The sequence below is a fragment of the Caloenas nicobarica genome, chromosome 5 (genome assembly GCF_036013445.1).
Source record: "Caloenas nicobarica isolate bCalNic1 chromosome 5, bCalNic1.hap1, whole genome shotgun sequence".
Lineage (NCBI taxonomy): Eukaryota > Metazoa > Chordata > Aves > Columbiformes > Columbidae > Caloenas > Caloenas nicobarica.
Genome location: NC_088249.1, coordinates 50,419,554 through 50,441,050, shown reverse-complemented (window position 1 = coordinate 50,441,050; position 21,497 = coordinate 50,419,554). Strand labels below are relative to the sequence as shown.

General features: G+C 35.2%; 1 protein-coding gene across 1 annotated transcript in view; it reads left to right on the top strand.

The window, feature by feature from the left end:
- MUC6 (mucin 6, oligomeric mucus/gel-forming) overlaps positions 1–21,497 on the top strand; it is a 61,188-nt gene that overhangs the window by 23,708 nt on the left and 15,983 nt on the right. The window contains exons 2-20 of the mRNA XM_065636881.1: positions 3,236–3,476; positions 5,098–5,224; positions 6,376–6,463; positions 7,612–7,721; positions 8,779–8,986; positions 11,173–11,295; positions 12,234–12,354; positions 13,228–13,366; positions 13,528–13,632; positions 13,974–14,046; positions 14,297–14,434; positions 15,301–15,462; positions 16,019–16,113; positions 16,639–16,771; positions 17,686–17,935; positions 19,085–19,137; positions 19,243–19,352; positions 20,081–20,232; positions 20,984–21,125. Of these exons, the coding sequence (XP_065492953.1) occupies positions 3,236–3,476; positions 5,098–5,224; positions 6,376–6,463; positions 7,612–7,721; positions 8,779–8,986; positions 11,173–11,295; positions 12,234–12,354; positions 13,228–13,366; positions 13,528–13,632; positions 13,974–14,046; positions 14,297–14,434; positions 15,301–15,462; positions 16,019–16,113; positions 16,639–16,771; positions 17,686–17,935; positions 19,085–19,137; positions 19,243–19,352; positions 20,081–20,232; positions 20,984–21,125 (2,570 nt within the window). The remainder of the gene's footprint in view (positions 1–3,235; positions 3,477–5,097; positions 5,225–6,375; positions 6,464–7,611; positions 7,722–8,778; positions 8,987–11,172; positions 11,296–12,233; positions 12,355–13,227; positions 13,367–13,527; positions 13,633–13,973; positions 14,047–14,296; positions 14,435–15,300; positions 15,463–16,018; positions 16,114–16,638; positions 16,772–17,685; positions 17,936–19,084; positions 19,138–19,242; positions 19,353–20,080; positions 20,233–20,983; positions 21,126–21,497) is intronic.

Genomic DNA, 21,497 nt, shown 5'->3' with positions numbered 1-21,497 from the left:
TGCAACTATGAGTAACAACTACATTCAGCATCAGTTCTGTATTACAGAAAACATCATACAAAATACATAATAAAAATAAGTCCTTGCCTCAAGGAGCATATATTTTAAAGCATTAGTTTTAGAAATTCTGAATGAAGAGTTTGCCTACAAAAAGATGGTAAACTACGTTGTCTTGCTCTGGTAAGTTTTACGCTGATTTGAAAGGGCTTTAGTGTGCCATTTTGAGATTTTGATGCCTAAGGGCAGAAACTGGGAGCAGTTTAGTAGCCTTCCACATTTAGAAATTTGCTATTGAGGTTGTTCGTGTGATCTGTTGGATTTTCATTCCTGCAGATTACTCCCTAATACTATCTAAGAAATTAGGAAATTGATTCTTTTGATGCTACAAAATCCAGGAAATGAAATAAAGCTGTTTCTCTACATAGGGTAGGTCTATGAGATTATTTTAAAGACTGCAGTTTATAAAAAATTCATGCACAAGAGAAAGATCAGAATATGGAATAGTTCTTCCTCACCTTTATAGCCAGCAGCCAGTGAGGAGTCAGCATATAGACAGATCTCTGCTTCAACATCCAGTTGTCCCAGCTGAAGCTATTGTTGCCACAGTTCTGGTAGTTTCTCAGTTTTCTCTTAACTCCTAAGAATGGCTTGTGTGCATGCACCAAAATCTGTAAACAGAGCAAAGCAAAGCAAAATTAACTCCAGCCACCTACTTACTGCAAATTTGTGCTAGTCCTTCTGAGTCTAAGAAATACAAAAGATAGTAAGATCTTACTTGTGTAAAAACGTATGCTATGCCAAAGCACAAAATAACAATACCTTACAGCTTTAAAGTACTAAAAACATTAACTATCAGAAGTACCGTTAGAAAGGTGAATATCATTAAAATGTTAAGTTATAATTAAAATACTAACTTTTGACAGCAGTGATTCTGGTATTTCTGCTACAAAGAAATTTCGCTTTGGTTCAAAAGTAAACTGGACAAGTAGTTGGAAGCCAGAGCAAAAGGGGAATAAGGAGACAAATTCCAATAGCCTCACAAAATTACCTGAACTGAAAATAATTGGAGACTGAGAATCTGGGGAAGTATACATGCTTGACCTGACGGTACTCTTCCCTTGGGCAGTCTCTAAATGATCACTGCTGGAAATAAAATATCGAGCTACATCAAACTTTGAGCGGAACCCATAGAACTTTTCACATTATCTTTTCTGAAGAAATGTAAGGCACTGACTTTTCAATTTAAATTTAATTCAGTAAACACTTCATTTTCCACATCAGTGGCAAGAATGAATAAATCTCAACATGCTAACATGATACACTGTATTTTACAGGATGTGCTGTTCCTCTGCTAAGAGAGGATACAAAAGGCTGAAACCCTTCTGAAAATATACAGTTTTCACTAGATCCTTTCTAAAAGAAATATCCTGGTATTCTGAACAATATTTCTAGCATATTCTATTTACAGACATTCTTCCTAGTAATCCATAATCTTAGTGTTTTACATTAAAATACTGTGCTTTACTGTTGCATACTGTTAAAAAGCAACTCTGTGTACTCCAAAAGTTGCAGCATTTCAGTGGCTGACAATGAAATTCTTAATCTAGTTTGGGGAAAAGGCAGAAGTGTGGAACAAAAAGAATGATAAAAAATGCGAATTTATTATGACGAGAGGCATTTATTTAGGCAGAAAAAGCACAGTGGCTTGGATTAGGTGAATTCTCTTCCAGCATAAGCATGGAAGACTTACATGAAGTTCATCTTGAAGGAAAAAATAGCTCAGTAATTGTTACCAGCCAAAAAATAAAAAAATAATCAACAACTCATCTCTGTCTTCTGTCTATTCTTACAACAGTAGAGTAGGGATGTATACAAATTAAAAGAAAGTCCCTAGATAGGACTTAAAAAAAACTGAACTCAAAAGACAAATATACAATCTAGTTTTAAACTTTCTTGAGTTATTGACATTCCCATTTGCTATTTTTCTCCGATAAGATTTAAATAAAAATAAATACACGGAAGGTGCCCCTATTGCACTCTGACCATTGTGCAACCCCATTTAATCATTCCTTGGCACCTGATGAAAAAGCTGGGCTTTGCTGGTCAGTATCACTTAAGCACAATATATTAAACTAGCTGGAATTGGGCATGAAGGACCAATGATAACAATTAGCCAATTCCTATTTTCCAGTCAGACGTTCTGGACAGCACAGAAGTATGGAAGAGGAATACTTTTTGCCAACAGGTAACAGCTTATTGAGAAACAACATTTTCTACGTGACCTGAATATAAACAGTAACATTCTGTAGCCATTTCATCACTCTTTAAGAGTAAAAAATGTTTTGGATTCAAAGCAGTGATTATAAATTGCAGCTAGACTTTGCTAAATTTACGTGATACTTTGTGCTTCTAAGATATATTCTAAGATACCTGAGCTTCATATAACTCCATAAACAAAAATAATTTAAAAATGAAAAATAATTATCTGAGTCTGGAAATATATAACCAAAGACATGATTTTACTTACTTCAATAGTTCAATCAGCTTCAGAGGGACTGTTCAAGTGCATTAAGTAGGTATAGAAATATCTAACCTCAAGCGCTGGAGTTATGTCTGCTTTTTAGGATTCATTTCAACCTCCTAAAATCTGTTCATTCAGATGAAAAGTGATTACTTTTCAAAAATGAAAACTGATTAAAACATTCCATATATTTACAAAGCTGGCTGGAACTTTGTCACACAAGCATGGAGCCAAAAAAAGTGGTGACTTACAAGTTATGCTTTGAAGACTGTCTTCAGATACCTAATGATCTGACTGTGCAATGGATCATGATATAGTAATGCCACAGTTTCATAAATATTGTGCCTGAGATGCTAAAGGTCTCTCCAGTAGTGTTGCTTTTGCAAACAGATTGAGCAGACTGAAATAAGAAGGTAAATCTTTATATTACCCACAGAGGAGATTAAAGGTTTTTCCCAAGCTAGGGAGCTCTCTTCTGCTTATAGTAGATAAGAATATTGCTCTGACTTCAACTATTCTTTCACTTCCTGACTTGAGATAAAATTTTTAGGTTATAAAAAAGAAAAAAAATTAAAAGCCTAGGATGTTGTTTACATAATTAATGAGAGTAGAAATTTACAAGATTGTCCTACTATTTGTATTTGAAATGGCAATCAGAATGAGCAAATATGCTGCCAGGAGACTTAAACCCATTTTTCTCTTTCACTTTTATAGTTTTGAGCAAGGATTCCTGTTCTACCTGGGGTGGAGGGCATTTTTCAACCTTTGATAAATACCAGTATGACTTCACTGGGACCTGCAACTATATCTTTGCAACTGTGTGTGATGAAACCAGCCCAGACTTCAACATTCAGTTCCGACGTGGCCTGGACAAAAAAATTGCAAGGATCATTATTGAGCTGGGACCTTCTGTGGTCATTGTTGAGAAAGGCAGCATTTCTGTCAGGAGTGTTGGGTAAGATTCTGTGATGAATGTGAAAAAAAGTGTTTAAAGAAGGCCACGAGTTATATAGCAGTTGCACTAAAGAAGACTACTTCGTATCAAAAATGAATTAACAAATTACAGAAGCCAGTGTATCTAACTGGACTCTACTCTCATTTCTTCCTATCAAGCATTCACACTCTCTAGACAAGTGTTAATTAATTAATTAAAATTAATTAATTAATTTGCAGTTATTTGAATTGAGCTTGGAGTACGTTTCTGTAGGCAAAGAGACTAACCTTGTCAGACCAAAATATTTCTCATATTGAAACTACAGTCTCCTAGATACTACCAGTCTGCTTATGCTTAGCTCTACTACAAGCACAGGTGAAACAGCTCATACCCTTTAGTAGATACTAGTTGAAATTCCTGTGTTTTGCTCATTTGATTTGAGACTTAGATGACTCTGAACTCTCTGTGCTAAAGATAACACACATATATAGCACAAGATAAACACTGAACTACATAACTAACAGAGAAATATTTGGAAGGTCTTACAAAGAAGTTCTTGTGTATGAGACCACTGATTGTTCACAATATTCTAAGGATTACTACGTCCAGAAATATCTGTTTTACTGAAGAATTACACTGATGGGAACCTTTGGGTTCTGCATCACTCATTCTTCTAGACAAATTGCTCCCATACACGGAAATTTCTCCAGGGAAGTTTTCAGCATTTTTATCAGATAGGCAGTATTGAATTTTTGTCAGTGAGTACATGCAGATATGGGAAGTAATTTACCATGAATTGTCTATATCTTACTATACTTACCTGGGTACAATAACCATAATGACAAAAAGATAACTTGCAGCTATACCTTAATTTGGCAAACTGTATTTAGAAAAACTTATTGTATTTGTTTGTGTTCCAAGAAAACTGTATAAATATATGGGCTTAACCCAATTAGCTGCATTTAAAATTTTTGTTCTACATTCACAGAACCATATGCTATGACTGACCTGGTCTAGTGTTGCACATAGACCTGCTTCAGGTGGAAAGCTGGCCTGGGCAACTTCAGAAGGTCCCTTCCAACCAACTCTTTCATGATTGTATCCCATACTTACTAAGTACTTAGCAAAATATATTTGATCTTTAATGTTGTTAGTTTGTAGCATTAGAATTCAGCCACAAGGATGAAAACCTAATTCTGCTTCAACATTCCCTTCATGAGTTTCTCTAACCTGTCAGTTTTCAGTCATAGCAATAGTTCCTGTATTAACAGGCTGTAGTCCATAGAAGCTCTTCAGGATAATCAACAATAGTTCTACCACTCAAACTGTATTGTTATGAGTTCTTGAAACATGTAACTATACTCCAACAAAACCAAGCCAAGTAAAGATGCCAAGTCTCGTGCAAATGTTTTCACTAGTATAATCAGTGTACAACAATCTTCTTCTATGAAACTGCTGATATTGATCTTAAATCAACAGAAATTTTAACGTATCTTGAAATGTTACATTTACAAAGGAAAAAAATTCTGTATGATGTTGCTTCAGGTACTCAAATTGTATGTGTATTATATCTAAAAAAGATAACTAATACTTGCATAATATTGGCATGAGAAGGTCATTTTCTCTTCTCACCTTATTACAGTGTCATTAAATTGCCTTACACCAGCAATGGAATTCAAATAGCACCCTATGGACGCAATGTCCGTCTGGTGGCCAAGATGATGGAGATGGAGCTAGTTGTCATGTGGAACAATGATGACTATCTCATGGTTAGTAAAATGTTCTCATAAAGCAGAAGAGAAAATTCTCACTGACTTACTGGAATGACAAGATCTCTTTAGACTCAGTGGGTGCTTTTCGCATATGTTTACTATTTTGATTTTCCTGCTTCATCCATTCCTCTTGAAATAAACAACTTTGCTTTTTATACCTCCATGTTCCTCTCGCTTCCAGTTTTTTAGTTAAATAAAGCCACCAATGTTGAGATTTATGAACACTTTCACAAATTTTAAATTTTACTAAGGTTATACCAGCAGCTACAACATTTTGCTAAAGGGATATTGAAGTTAAGGTTGTATAGAATTTAATAGTGTATGCCATAGTTTTGGAATTTCTACTATGCTTCCTCTGGTCATCTTTTAGTTTCAGACATGTGTTGCTCCTGTCACCCTCTTTGTTTCTTTCCTTTTTCTGAATCTTTTCATGTTTTCCCTCCAAAATCCCTGATATATTTTAGAGGATACATTTTCTCAGCATGATCTGTGATATTAATGACACAAAATACATCTAATTCTAAATTGGTAATATTACTAAAACAGGGAGATTGTTAATAAATTGTCTGGCAGATTTACTGGCATTACTACCACACATGTAACAAGAAATGCTACTGTGATGGGTATGCACTGTATTCTACATATGGTCATATTATTCCCTCTGATATAAGGTTTTCATATTAATTCATTGATTGTAACCAGTAGTAATATTACCACTTTTCTCTCCAGAGCAATAGATAATTGAATAACCTTCTTCTGAAAACATATTTTCTTCCTGTAACCTTCAATTTCTTAAGAGAACAAACGTGAATTTTGTGCTCTGTCAACAAAGATATGATCAAAGAAACAGCATCATTTAATTTTCTGCTTTTATTGGCTCCTTAAAATATTACCCTACTTCATTCTCTTCAGATGTCTTAGAATCTTATCCTTTCATTAAATAAAAAAATCAGAACAATCACTATTTGCCTATTGGGAAAAAGATATCACTGCTTCCAAATTTTTTCCTCCAATCAAGTCACTGAAATGAATGAGAATGATCACCTTTAACTGGATCCTTGAACTTAATTTGTTTGATAAAGGTAATGCTGTATAGATAATTTTACTTAGGGTGATCCTTTTAAATATTTTGTTCTTTTTTATTTTAGGTTTTGACTGAAAAAAAATATATGGGAAAAACCTGTGGAATGTGTGGAAATTATGATGGTTATGAATTGAATGAATTTGTGAGTGAAGGTAAGATCTAAGGACAGGTCATGTGGAAATTGAGCTAGTTAAATTGAGTCAAGGTGGAAATTTAATACTGTACTAACATTGCTCTGCTCACTTAGTTTCAGAATTGAGTAAAGCACTCCCATGGTCACTAACATACCTATCACATGATTATGCTACACACTATCATTTGCTATGATGATAATATTGTGGGTTCCTCAGACAAGTGACGAGGATCCTCTTATATTTTAGCAATACGTGGTAAGGATCACACACCTTTCAGAACAGCATAGGTTACTAGCAAGGCACAGTGAGGGAAATGATTACATTAGGCAGAAGCAAAAATGAGGTTATAATAAAAAGAACATAGTGGACAAGAACATTAACAAGCAGTGTGTCCAAATAACGGTGGATATTCAGAACAAAGTAATTGGTGCTGAGGACTTGACATCTGCACTATTTGTGGTTTGGGGGGTTCACTTCAGAGTCACTCTGATGTCGTCTGCTGAGCTAATGCCCGTTAACAGTTGGAGCTCATTACACATGCTCTTGGAGCGCATATTCTGGGTTAGTTTCATCTTAAAGGAACTCTATATGCCAAGATCACTTCATAATGGAAATCTAATTGTATGGAGTGTGGAAGTTTGGAAGATCTGCTTTAAAACCACATTGTTAATCTGAACTACAGTGCTAGTATGAAGACATTAAATTGCATGGTAAACTAATCTCAGGTCAACACAGCCCGATGCAGTTTTCTATATGCATGACAGAAAAGAGTTCTAAAAAATATACAACATTCTTTGGGTTGTGATGAGTTTAGCTCCACATGTAGCAGAAAACATAAGAATGGGGGATGAGGAGAAGAGGCATGAATTAGCAGCTGGCAAAAGGTAACATAGCTGGCAGAAAAACAGTAGCAGTTGCTATCATGTAGGATAGTAGATGTGATAGACTGGGAAGTAGCTCAGAGAAATGATCAAGGTGATAAAAGTATGCTTTACTGCATAGACTCCAGGTAGAGGGCAAAAGAGATAGTTGTTATCATCAGGAAGATTCATCAGTAGGACATTTTACAGTCAAGGAGTAGTATCTGAGTTTTGTTACACCACAGCAATAATTAAACAAATTAATGTGGACTTCTTCCTGACAGATTATAACCCTTCAATTTACAGGTAAACTGCTGGATACTAATAAATTCGCTGCATTACAAAAAATGGATGACCCATCAGAGATCTGCCTGTCTGAGGAGATATCAATTTCCACCATTCCTCATAAAAAATACGTAAGGAAGATCTTCTTGTCTTTTCTGCAGTATGATTCTTAACGGAGTTGGAAAGCTAGATAGAAACCAACAAAGGAGAGACAGTGGTTTAAGAAAAATGATTTCTGTGAAAATGGATAAAGTTAAAATTTGTACAGCATGATATGAGAAAGAAAATGAGTTCTTTGCATTAAAATACATTTTTTAATGTGTCTGTGGGCATTACTGAGGCTGGATTTATATCACTCATACAAACTTACCAGCATTTAGCTCCCAGCTTCTGAAATTTCATGCAGGCCATCACAGGAAATTCTGGAAACCAGTGAAGTTTTAAAGAGCTAGCAACCCAAGAATCTCTTAGTTTAAACATAGAAACTGTTCCTTTGCCAAAAAGTTTAGCTTTCATATCACAGATGAAGAGCTAGCTAGAATCCTTCTGAGATTCTCCTTTTCGTAGAACAGAAAAACATTAGTTTTGTCGCATCTCTTCAACAAGAATAGGAATAAAGAACAGGAGTTTCTCTGGGTCCTGTGAGGAATATACTTTTCGGAAGAAGTATTCACACTGAAAAATTACTTTGTTCTGTTGAAGAACTTCTATTGGCTGGGAGGTTTAACATCTTTACATTGTTTCTCTTTGCAACCTTATACTTCAGGAGGCAACATGATAGACAACACAAACATAACAAATGGTTACTCAAAGGGGAATGAATGTTGCTATCCTCCCATCAGAGTTGTTTGTCCTGAAACTGAAACTTCATGAGACAACATAATCCCTGCCTGTAATGTTCTCAGCCATTTTTAGGAGGATTGATGGTACTTAAAGGATGACTTAATTTTCATCTTAATGAGAAGTGGAACTAACTCAGCATATCGAGTTCCTTCTATTTTACGACGGGTTTTTATTCCCTTCTATTTGTGAATTTCTCATGAATTTTAATTCAAATACATATTACTAAACTGTAGGGGAAAAAGGCAAACGAACCAAACAGAAAATCATAACTAGCAGTGATATTTTGTTGCATTTTTTGCATGGAGAAACACTACTAGGAACAATTCTCTTTCTCTTTTTATTTAGGCCGTGATCTGCTCTCAGCTGCTTAACTTGGTGTCACCAACCTGCAGTGTGCCAAAGGATGGGTTTGTCATTCGTTGCCAGCTTGATATGCAGGACTGCAGTGAGCCAGGCCAAAACAATTGCACTTGCTCTACGCTGTCAGAGTATTCCAGGCAATGTGCTATGTCCCATCAAATGGTGTTTAATTGGAGAACTGAAAACTTCTGCTGTAAGTTTAAATGTTTTATTCATAGAAGTTTGTAGTTAACTTTGCTATATCATACACGGAGAGATAATGATAATTAACTGGAATTTATATCAACCAATAGAAAAGTCTCTTTGTCATGAATCAAATTACTTTCTTAGGAGAAAAACAGTGCTCTTTAGTAAAACATTAAGAAGGAGAGCATGGAAATCTCAAAGGAGAAAGAGGAAGCATGAAACGTAAATTCTGTGTCTAGATCAGCGACCATGAAAGAGAGGAACATCCACCAAGTGAAAACTGTTTAATTTCTCACACTTCCAAAAGGAGGTTGTTCTCATAATACAGTTTTTTCATTATTATACTTAGTGAATTAGTCAGTGAAGAGAGAGAACTTTCAAATAGGCTCTGAAGTCTTTGAACCTTTTTGCTAATAATTGACATAGCCCCTTTTATTCACAGGTGATTTTCAGTAGTCCATTTTCAGATGCTCAGTCTTCATAATTACTGTTTTAAAGTAAATAAGAAGAAAATCGTCCATTATTCTCCAAGTTATATATGATTAGACATGCTTTTTTTTCCAAATGCCCCTTTGTCATCAAAGTTATGATTCCCTTTATTTTTGAATCTACGTGAAACTACAATCTATAATCAGTGTTATGCTGCAGGATTCAATGTTTTATGAGAAAACACTGATAACAAAAAAGTCAAAAGTAACTTAAATTGTTGTTATTTCTAAACCAACTCGGACATTAATTACCAGAAATGTGGCTCATGTCAAAAAAGAGGAGCTTTCAAAATGACCTTGCTTGATATAATATTGTCCTTCAGAAACATATCATTTAATCATATTTTTATTTATCCATGGGGAGCAAAATTGTAAAATAAATTACTTTAACAGGAATGTATTTCTCCTTATGCCTTGATTCTTATTCTGTTTCAAAAGGCTTTAAGATTGGCTACCATTTAGATTTAAGCATAAGAATAGCAAAATCCCAGTTGAATTCTATTCCTAAAGTCATTGTTTATCTTGCCACAGTCTGTTGTCTCACCACTGTTACAATAGTTATGAGGCCTTGCATCATTTTGCTGTGCCTGCATCTCTCGTGCTGTATTCTTGTATTCTCCTCTTCATCTTCACATACTGGTTCCACTTGTCAAATTTTGCTTTGTATTTAGCATTGAGTTTGCTTCCATTCTTTCCTCATATTTACTGAAAACTTTCTCTACTAAGCTCCAATATTATCCCCAACACTTTAAAATTGTACTTCTTTCTAAAATAATTTTTCACTTCCTGTTCTCCAAGGTTATACTTCTCACATAAATTTATAAGCCATTTTATTCTTTGGTTGGTCTGCAATTGGTTTTAATCCTTCAAAGTTGTAAACTCCTCATGGCATTTTATTTATTCAGATAAATATTAGTAAGGCTTTGTATACCTTCACAGAACTGTACAATAATTCTTACTAATCATAGTAAAATAGTAGTCTGGTTTTCTCCAAGTTATGGCAGTTTTCCTGTTGATGGTAGACCATTACTAGGACTGGTAGTAAAGTGGTAAAAGACAAAGCTTAAACAAACAAACAAACAAACAAAACTCAACTTGTTACTCTTGTTTCCCAATAAAAACGACCAAAACTAAGAATCTAAGAATTTGCAAATGAATGCCAAATATACAAAAGTAATGAAATTTTTAGTCGTTATTGTTTCTTTGTCAGCCTCAGTTCTACCTACCTCTATTTCCATATTTCACTTATTTTTACTCTTTCAGATAAGGAAAAATCTCTACTTGAATTTGTCACATAATAAAATATGTTCTGAGTTCCACGTATTAGAATTGCTAGGTAGCTGCATTGTGAAAAGCAGATAATGTCTGAGAAGTGGGAACTATACAAAGATCAAGAGTTATAGTCTTCATATCCTTCAAGTACTATAGAAAATCTGATTTGTGGTAGTTTATTAGGCCGCAATATAGCCTGTTTGCCATTCTTCAGTCTTCTGAAAGGAGTTTCTAATAAATTGGACATGAAAAAGGAATAACAGCTAGAGTGAATATGATGGTAATGATGAATATTCAGATGATGAATTGAGCATTGAAGCAGGATAAGAGAATGTTAGTGTCAGAAATCACAAGGTCATGTCCATCCCAGGCGGTAGATGATTCTTCTACGTTTACACTTAAAAAATCTTAATGCTTTCACTGTTTGTTGCAGCTGTGGGAAAATGTTCTGCTAACCAAATCTATGAGGAATGTGGTTCTCCATGTATTAAAACCTGTTCCAACCCAGAGTACAGCTGTTCCAGCCACTGTACCTATGGTTGCTTTTGTCCAGAAGGTATCATTTCTGTATTAATCATATCCTAAATGGCCCATACAAATGTTTTTGCTATATATCCAGTTAAATGGAATAGACTTCTTAATAATTAACTAGCAACGCATTTCAAGGCATTGTGCTGCTAGAACTGCCATTTCTCTCTTAACATAATACAACTGAAGTGTTGAATAGTCATGATCCTTAAAGATCCTGGGGTCTGCTGTGAAAAGCATTTTCCTCACAAGACCATGATATGTGATGGGATAATTATATCCTGCCCACTTAAAGTTCTGTACTATAATATACAGTGCATGAGCTCAGTTAATTTCCTATCCCAAAGAGGTATCTAGCCTTTCAGGGCACAAGCAAGAGGTACCATACCTCATAGAAGTTCTGCAATAATATGGGCATTTTGTAAAATCCGTTCAAAATAGTTCAAGATGAGCTTGCTACAAAAATTGCAGTTATAAATATAATTTGCATTGTTTCTTGAAATTTCAGAACTGAAATATCTTCCAAGGTGTCTGTGACATGGGTATTTACATCAATTTCATCACCTTTTTATAGTAGTCAAAAGTAATGTGTTGTGAGCCACATATTTAAAACTAGATTGAGTACTGTAGGAAATAGAATGTGTCCACTCTTCAAATTTCCCAACTTAATTAGAGTGTTGTAGCAAATAAAAAAAATGAAAAAATTACATTCAATCTTATTGTTATTTCAAATTAAGACAATTGTCTGCACCTTCATATAAAAAAGTAGTCAAATGTTGTTATCATTTGTAAAGGGTCGTTTTTATTTTAATTAAGAGAAAATGTCCTGCATGTTATATCTCTAAATATGGGCACTGGCTATGCAAGAATAGCATTCTCAAGCTAAGTTTGGAAGGCCTTCAAGCTATAATAGATTTAGTGCTAAGTAAGGATATAGAAAAGTATTTATTTTGCGTTCTTTGGCAGGAACTGTTCTTGATGACATCTCAAAGAATCGAACATGTGTTCATATTAACCAGTGTCCATGTACACTGAATGGGAAAACATATGCTCCTGGTGAGACAATGAAAGCAGCATGTAGGACCTGGTGAGTAGCAATTGGTACTTTCATAAGAGGATGGAGAGTATCCTCACCAAGTAATTGGAAACTTTAGCCTAACTTTTTGGAGGGTGGCTGCAAATCTGTTATACCATTTCTGAGAGCACCTTCTTTGAGTGCCACAAATCATACATTTGTAATTGAAGATGTACATGTCTCATTTCCTGATTAATCTGTAAGAATACAAATGCTCCTCCAGGCCACACAAAACAGTAGCATTTTTATCTCCTATGTGAAAGTGGAGGCAAAATTAGTACAAAACAAAGATCCAGTATTTACAATTTATTTCTGGCAATCTCAGAGTTTCTGATCACCAAAGCAGCACTGAAAACTGACTTTTCTTGCAACAGAAAATAATGACTTAAGACAATATTTTTTTTAATTTGGATTTTTTTTTAAGTGGAATAATTTTTTGTGTTACTTATCTTGATATCATAATTCTAATAAATAAAATAAAGGATAAAGAACAGAATTTGATCCTCACAACTGTAACAATGAATGCACTTTTAATGATTAATCTATTCAGGAAAGTTTATTGACTATATAAGAGTTCAGCAACTTTGAAGTAAGATGAACAACTTCAACTGATACACAAAAAAAGAAAATCAAAGCATAGAAAGTGTAAGGGGGAAAGTGGTACAAATGACATCTTCCATTACGAGGAAGCAGCTGAGTTTTTACGGTGTAAAGAAAACAAATTTCAAAGCAGTGGAAATGAGAGTTTGGTATGTTACACTATGTTCACCAATGGATTTTGCATGTTGATCAGCTACAGCAAAACCTCCAGACAGGAAGATCAAATCTTCTGCTGGTAAACAGTGTCTTAGTATAACTTTACACAGAATTTCTTGTTTTCCTCAGTAAATGTACGATGGGTCAATGGAACTGCAAAGACTTGCCCTGCCCTGGAAGGTGTTCACTGGAAGGAGGCTCCTTTGTTACCACATTTGATTCTAGATCATACAGGTTCCATGGGGTTTGCACTTATGTTCTTATGAAGGTAATTTCCTGCATTCTAGAAACACACAATATCAAATTGATTTATTTTAGCCTGTCTTCGATTTCCTATTGGAACACATATAAATGTATATATGATATACATTTATTCTACAAATCATTGTTATCCTGACACAGACTTCCCTTTTCACTGTATTCCTCCAGAGTTCCAGCCTGCCACACAATGGAACCCTAATGGCTGTGTATGAAAAGTCTGGTTATTCTCATTCTGAGACCTCACTTAGTGCTGTAATTTACCTGTCTTCAAAGGTAAGTATTCCCTCCACAGGTTCTATCCAGCATTTCAGTAACCAGATTAGCAAAATAAATGCTTAAAATCATTGCTACTAGCCTGAATTGAAAAATTATAGGGGATAGAATCTAAGGATATGTTCCAGTTCATGCATACACAGTAAAGATCTCAGTTGCCACATAAACTCAGGAAGTTAAAGTATTTCCAAAGTGAAAACTGGGAATAAAATGTGAGAAAAAGCTTGAATCAATCTTTTCCTATTATATTTGTCATTGACAATGCAGTTGCTCATGTTAAAGAACATATAAATACCATCAGTACAGATAATTACTTCCGATTCCATATCCTACTCTTACAGGACAAAATTGTGATTTCTCAGAATGAACTCCTTACTGATGATGATGAACTCAAACGACTACCTTATAGATCAGGTAAAGAAAAGGGAATATATGTAAAATCCAAATTACACCAAATGCCTGTTTTTACACAACCCAGCATATTTCACAATTGCCATAGCAGAGGTCAAAATCTCTCCCATTGCATCTGTCCCTCTGTGGAGAGTTGTGTGTGGAAGAAGGCTTGTAGACAGAATACTAGAACAATTACATATCCATTAAAATCCTTACTTTGCAGTATCCTGTGCATCAAAATCTCTGTTTTTAAATATCCTTTTTCTTTTAGGAGACATCACTGTTTTCAGACAGTCCTCGATGTACATTCAAATGTATACAACCTTCGGGCTGGAACTTGTAGTTCAAACCTCACCTGTGTTCCAAGTCTATGTGAAAGTTGGATCACAATTCAAAGGCAGAACCCTAGGTAAGAAATCTAGTGAAGGAGAAAATGTAGGCAGTGTAGTTTTGAAAGCTTAGTACTCATCCTTTAAGGAATAAACTTTCTCCTCTGGATTCAAATAAAAAAAAAACTGCATTGGAAAACCAATGTGCTAAGAATCTGTTTTTTGCTAATAACTTTAAAATTAATCAAAGAAATTAGATGGGTGACATCTTTCATGTGCAATATAATACTGTTCTTCATGTTTTATGTGTGCCTTTTTCAATATGTGCTGTACTATGCAATGAAGGGGAAATGAATTAGTCTGTGTGGTCTCTGAATCTTGGAGCACACTGTTCTTCGAATGCAGTGCATGATGACTGTAAACACAATGAGCCTAAGAATCTAAAAGCTTCTCAGCTGATAACAACCAGATGAAGATGTTTATTTTTAACGCACAGCAACTTTAGCCACAAAGGCATATCCTACATTCTAATTATCTATAAGAAATTACGGGAAGGCTTTACCTTTTTAAAAAGTCTAAACATATATTCTTTGTCATTACGGATTTTATATATATAAGAAAACGTGTAACTGCAGAAGTATTTCATGGCCTTTCTCTTTAAATGATTTAAAACCGCTGAAAATGCCTTTTCTTCTGAAAACAAGACAAAAACTTCTGTATGAATTTGTCACTGAATATAAGTGGACAATCTTACCTTGAGAAAGCAGAGGTTCATTGACCGAATGTATATATAATCAAGATTTTCTGGCTGTTTGACCTGTATTATTCATTGACACTCCATGTAGAACTTTTGAATCAGTTTTTTCACTATTAGAGAATGAAACATAGACCATTGTGTACATATTCTTTAATTCTCAGCCATTCCTTGCATTTCTGATATCATTAGGTTTGTGTGGCAATTACAATGGAGACACTACAGATGACTTCATGACTAGCATGGATATCACTGAAGGGACAGCCTCCCTGTTTGTAGATTCCTGGAGGGCAGGAAATTGCCATCCTGCTTTAGAGAGAGATACTGACCCTTGTGCTTTGAGTCAACTGAACAGTAAGTAGATGATCCTATTGTAACTGATCTCTCCATCTAGCTTTCTCTGGTATTTCCATAAGCCTATACCAAGGGAATGAGAGAGTGTGTGAGAGAAGCAGAGACTGAGATAACTGAACATCACAAATTCTGTAACCAACAAGACATTTTTGTTTTCTAGTATATATATCTATTGAAAGATTATCAGATTCCATTCTAGAGATCTGGAATTGACATGCTGAATGAGAAGGTTTTGGTGATATTTTCAGTAAAATTATGATGTCCATGGATGTCTTAGACCTATTCAGCAGTGGTGTGACTGAAATCCAGGCTTTGCCTTCTCAGGGCTCCATCGCTATTGCTCTTTAAAAAAAAATAAAAACAAAATATAAAAAATGGCCCTACTGAGCTGTTTGAACAAAAGTGCTAACAAGCTAAGAAGTTGTCCTTTTGTTCAATCCATCATTGCCAAAAGCCCAGCTAGAGTAGTGTGTCCAGGTTTTTTAATTTATTTTTAATTTTTTCATTTCTTTTTCCTAATGTTCTCTGTTTAATGTCCATGATTTACTTTCATTAGAAATATCTGCTGAGACTCATTGTTCCATTCTTACTAAGAAGGGTACAGTGTTCGAGAAATGCCATGCTGTGGTTAATCCTATTTCTTTCTACAAGGTAGGTAATTATGACAGACGGTGTACAGAGGGAGTCCAAATATGAACCAGAACGTACTCATGTACAGTATCACATTCATTTTGATCAGCAATGCATAGAAGCTAAGGAACAAGTGTGATTTTGAAATTTTATCCCCACCACACTAAAAGTCTGTTTGTTCATAGGCATTAGTTCCATCCCTATAAATCAGATAATACTTTTGCTCATGCTGCAGGTCTCCATGTCAATAACTTTAACTATGCAAAGTATTGATTTTCCCATGTACATAACTGATCTCATTATATTTGCCAATCTCCATAAAACATCTTGAAAATTAAAAATGAAAAACAACAAATAAACAAAGGCATTTTTAAGGAACTAAGCATATTTTATTCATGTCAATCAGGCAATTAATCTAATTTTTTTAGTCAGTTTTAGTTAGGGAATAATATGTATTTCGTATTACTTAACTCTGCAATTCAGCATGTTTAGCACTTCCAAATGTCTACTCACCAGTAAGAGTACTCTCCACGTATTGGGTTTCAGAGATGTGTCTACCAAGCCTGTTATTATGAAGAGACCTTTCCTTATATTTGTTCTGCTCTGGGATCATATGCACGAACATGCAGTTCAATGGGTTTAATCCTTGAACACTGGAGAAACAGTATGGACAATTGCAGTAAGTAACTGAACCAACTCTTAATAGTGTGCCATCAAATTAATGCATGCATACAGTCTATCTGTTTCCATTTAGAATATTGCCATGTATGACTCACCTATGACAAAACTGAGTAAGAGCAAGAACACATTTTAAAACTACTTATCAGTCATTAGAAAATAACTACTTATTGCTCAAGTAGGCCAACCAGCAGGTATAAAAGCTATATTCCCAGCAGCTGCTGACTTCACAGGTGCATCATAACACAACAAAAACCCCCAAAATTATAAAGCAGTATTCTAAACAGTGTCCAAATCATCTTAAGAGTAATGAGGAAAGTAGTGAACAGAAAGAGGTGGAAAGCAAAAATGGGATAACAGATATCCAAGTTTTGAATAGCTTTCTAGTCTGTTTCAGAAAAGGATTGTTGTTTTAAGACTACATGAAAAATATTATTCATATGGTTAAGGTGAGCATATGGATACTTCCAGGATTTGATAATTAAGTGATGGAATAGACAGATAAATAAAGCTATACTGTACCATAGGATGAGAAAGAACTAAGAAAAACTCTGGTTGCAGATGTGATTTTGCTATTATGCAACTTAAACACAGGCACAGCTTTCAGAGTTACTCAAAAATACATTGGTATTTCTGCAAAGCTTCTCTTTTAGTTATCTTATTCCAAGATACACACAAAAGCAATAAGATACTTAAACTACATAAAACTTCCAAACAGCTACATAGTTAGTGTTAAGCCCTGGTCTGCAATATTTTTTGCTAGAGCTCCACATCCACAGGAGGAGAAGCAATAGGAAGCACTAAGCATTGAATCTGCTGACGCAGTATATGCAGCACATTCTGAGCATAGTTATCTTTCACAATTAAGAGGATAAGTAAATGAAGTTTAACATACTCTCTCGTCTTGTTTCACAGCCATTACTTGTACTGGCAATCAAACATTCAGCTACAACACTCAGGCATGTGACAGGACATGCTTGTCACTCTCCAACCGGGCCCTGGAATGTCATCCAACTGACATCCCTATTGAAGGCTGCCATTGTCCTAAAGGAATGTACTTGAACCACAAGAATGAGTGTGTACGTAAATCTCATTGTCCATGCTATTTAGAAGACAGAAAGTACATCTTGCCTGACCAATCAACAATAACTGGTGGGATTACCTGGTAAGTGTGTCACATTTAAAGATTAACAAACTGAAAATGGAGATGAGGGGTCTTCATGTGTCTCTGTTGTGTGTTAACGGCAGTAAACAGCTAAGCACCAAGCATCCGCTTGCTCATTTCACTTCAGCTGGATGTGGAAGATAATCAAAAGGGGAAAAGCAAGAAAAGTAGTGGGTCAAGATAAGGACAGTTTAATAATTTTATTATTAACAAGCAAAAATAAGCTTATTTAATAAGCAAAGCGTCATGCACAATCAAAGCTATGTAATAAATTAATTTACTACTTCCAGTCAGCAAGCAGGTGTTTAGACATTTCCAGAAAGCATGACTTTGTCATGCATAATGTTTTCTTGGGAAGGCAAGTGATGTAACTCCGAACATCCCTCCTTCTTTACCTGAGCTTTTATTGCTGAGCATGATGTTGTAGAGTATGGAACACTTCTTTGGTCAGTTGGGATCAGCTGTCCTGGCCATGTCCCCTCCCAGCTTCTTGTGCACTTCCAGCTTACTGTCAGGGCAGCTTGAGAAGCAGAGAATGCCTTGACACTGTTCAGCAACAGTTAAAACGTGATGTTATCAACACTGTTCTGGTCACAAATGCAGAACTTAGCACCATCTAGCTGCTACAAGAAAATTAACTCCATTCCAGCCAAAACCTATACAGTCTCCTTTACTTTTAATAGCAAAGGTTTGCTTTAAGACATCTTTTTTCCCTTTCCTAAAATACAAGGATTCTTAAACTAACAAAAAGTATTTGACTCACCTTAAGCTTGGAAACATTAAGGAAAAACTTAGAAAACAATAGGTAAGATCTGATTATTCCTTGTAGGAGATTTTGCTGACAGCATCTGGACAGCTATATACAGACCTCAAGAATAACTTGATAGGCCATCGTAATAGTGAAAGGCTTAGTATTCACTTTTAAAACTGATGGTACTGTATACTACTAAAAATGAAGAGAGGCAAGTTGACTCACATTCCATTTTGAAGGATGGGGAGGAGTTAGTAACATTTCCAGTGGTGAGAAACATGATGCTATTTTGAAAAAAAAAAAAAATTCTTAGGAGACAAGTGCATTGACATTCCTTTTTGGTTTTTGTGTTTTTGGTTTGGTTTGGTTTTTTTGTTTGGTTTCTTTTCTTTTCCTAGCTACTGCGTTAATGGGAGGCTAAGTTGCACAGGCAAACCTCAAAATCCTGCAGGTATGGGTCTGATTTGGCTTACTTAAAAAAATATTATTTTTCCCTGTGTTGTAAAATTGCTACTTCATAATCTCTCCGATGTTTGCTTTTCTTCCTTTTACTTAGAAAGCTGCAAAGCTCCTAAGAAATTTGTGTCATGTTCTGACAGTTTAGAAAACAAATATGGAGCTGCCTGTGCCCCTACCTGTCAGATGCTGGCTACTGGAATTGAATGTGTAAGTTTGACAGTTCTGGAATATTTATCCTCTTGAAAGATGAATGTTCTAGTTGTTACCTGGAACTTGACTCTAGTGAAATGAAAGGAGATATTTCTGCTAACGTGATACAATTAAACATCAGTCTTTCCACAGAGTGTGGACACTAAAAATTTACACATATTCAAGAAGTGATTAAAGGAATTAAATTGCATGAATTAATGAATTAAATTACATTAAATGAATAAAGTAAAAATCCATTAAGGATTCTTAACTACATGGCTATCACCTCTGGCTCAGGTACTCCATAAGTTGCGTATCACTGGAAACTGATAGAATACATGGTTTATCCTTCCTGTTGAATTATTTCCCTGCTGATGGTCATAGGATGCAGGAGATCTAAGCTAGGTGGACTTCTGGTCTGTCCTGATAGGGTTTTCTTATACCTCTATATTAAGGGAACAGACTAACTAGAAGAATTGTAATAAGCTTCCTTGATACAAAGAAATTTCTGTTGTAGTTCATCTGAAAGACTGCTAGCAATGAAAGATACATTTTTCAGAGTCTTCAAGTACATTAAATGTCTCACACAACAGGTATATCATACAACTTCAGTGAAACTAGTTCACATAACTGAAATCAAGTAAAAAACAAAAGTTAGCATAGGTTCACTCTTGACACCACCTGCATACAAGAAAAAAACGTATCTCATATTTCTTTTCATTTCGTAATCTGTTGATCTTTATCAGGTACCTACTAAATGTGAATCAGGCTGCATCTGTGCTGATGGGCTATATGAAAATCTCGATGGCAGGTGTGTTCCAGCTGATGACTGTCCATGTGAATATGGTGGTCTTGCGTATGGAAAAGGTGAACAGATCCAAACTGAATGTGAGATCTGGTAAGTATCACAGAGTTTTCCATTGTGGAACCTCTGTTTCACTAAACTGTACAGCTACATAACAAAAGCATTTAGTTGACAAGAAAGTAGGAAATGGCAACAGCTGAATGGAAGGAATGTTGTGACAAAGCACAGAGGTGATAAAAAGAAGCTTAACACTTGATGATATATCAAGTGTTAAAAGAGTCATGGTATTGGCTTCAGGGATAATTTCTGCCATATGCATGTCCAGGAATAAGGGCATCCAGTAGGGCCTGTGACTGTAAACTACATAAAGTCAAGGATTAACAGCTTCACCTAAATAAAGATGAGACAAAATCTTCCTTATTTTCTGTAGATAAAAGCAAACATACCCCCCCCCACCCCAGTTTGTTTCCATCTCTTTAGCAGCATTCTCAAAGTACTTTATTCCCTTTTCAGTTACTAATCTAGTATTAAAAAAACACCACTACGACCCAAACTACACAGAACAGTGACATCTATTCTCATTAAGAGCAAATAAATGAGTTTCATACTCTTCTTTTCATGAAAAAAGAAAGCAGAAATGACTTAAGATTTCTTCATCATGAATTAATTTTCTAGGCAGTCCATAACTTTCAGTTATGGTTCTTAAATTAATTGTAACTTGGTCATAGTGTACACAAGTCAATTAAATGAACATCCTATCTATAAAAGTGAGTGTATATAAAAAGAAGCAGGTTAAGATGGCATTTCTTTGAAATCTAATCATTATTTCTCTTCTCACTCCCAGCACTTGCACAAAAGGCAAATGGAAATGTGCTCAGAAATCTAAGTGTTCCTCAACCTGTAATCTGTATGGAGAAGGCCACATCACCACTTTTGATGGACAACGTTTTGTGTTTGATGGCAACTGTGAATACATATTAGCTATGGTAATCTGCTTCTTACTGCTTATTTTGGCACTATTTTAGCATGAAGAAATACCTTGATTTAAATGGCTAATGAAAATATCCTAGGGTACATCTATAACTAATAGAGCACTTAGAATTTTTATAAACACTTAATGTGTTTCTATATTTTCTGCTTATTGCAATACTTAAGATGGAAAGACTTCTCAAAACACAGGTTTTTTCATGCAATTACAGCCAACTTTAGATTGAACAATATGTTTAAATAGTCATTGATAAGTATGTATTCTGTACCGGCCAACTATATCTTTTAGGGAAGTGATGTCAGTTCGACTACCAAATCAGAGATCTTCACCTCCCAAACCAGGCATAATCAGAGTCATGACATGTTTAAGC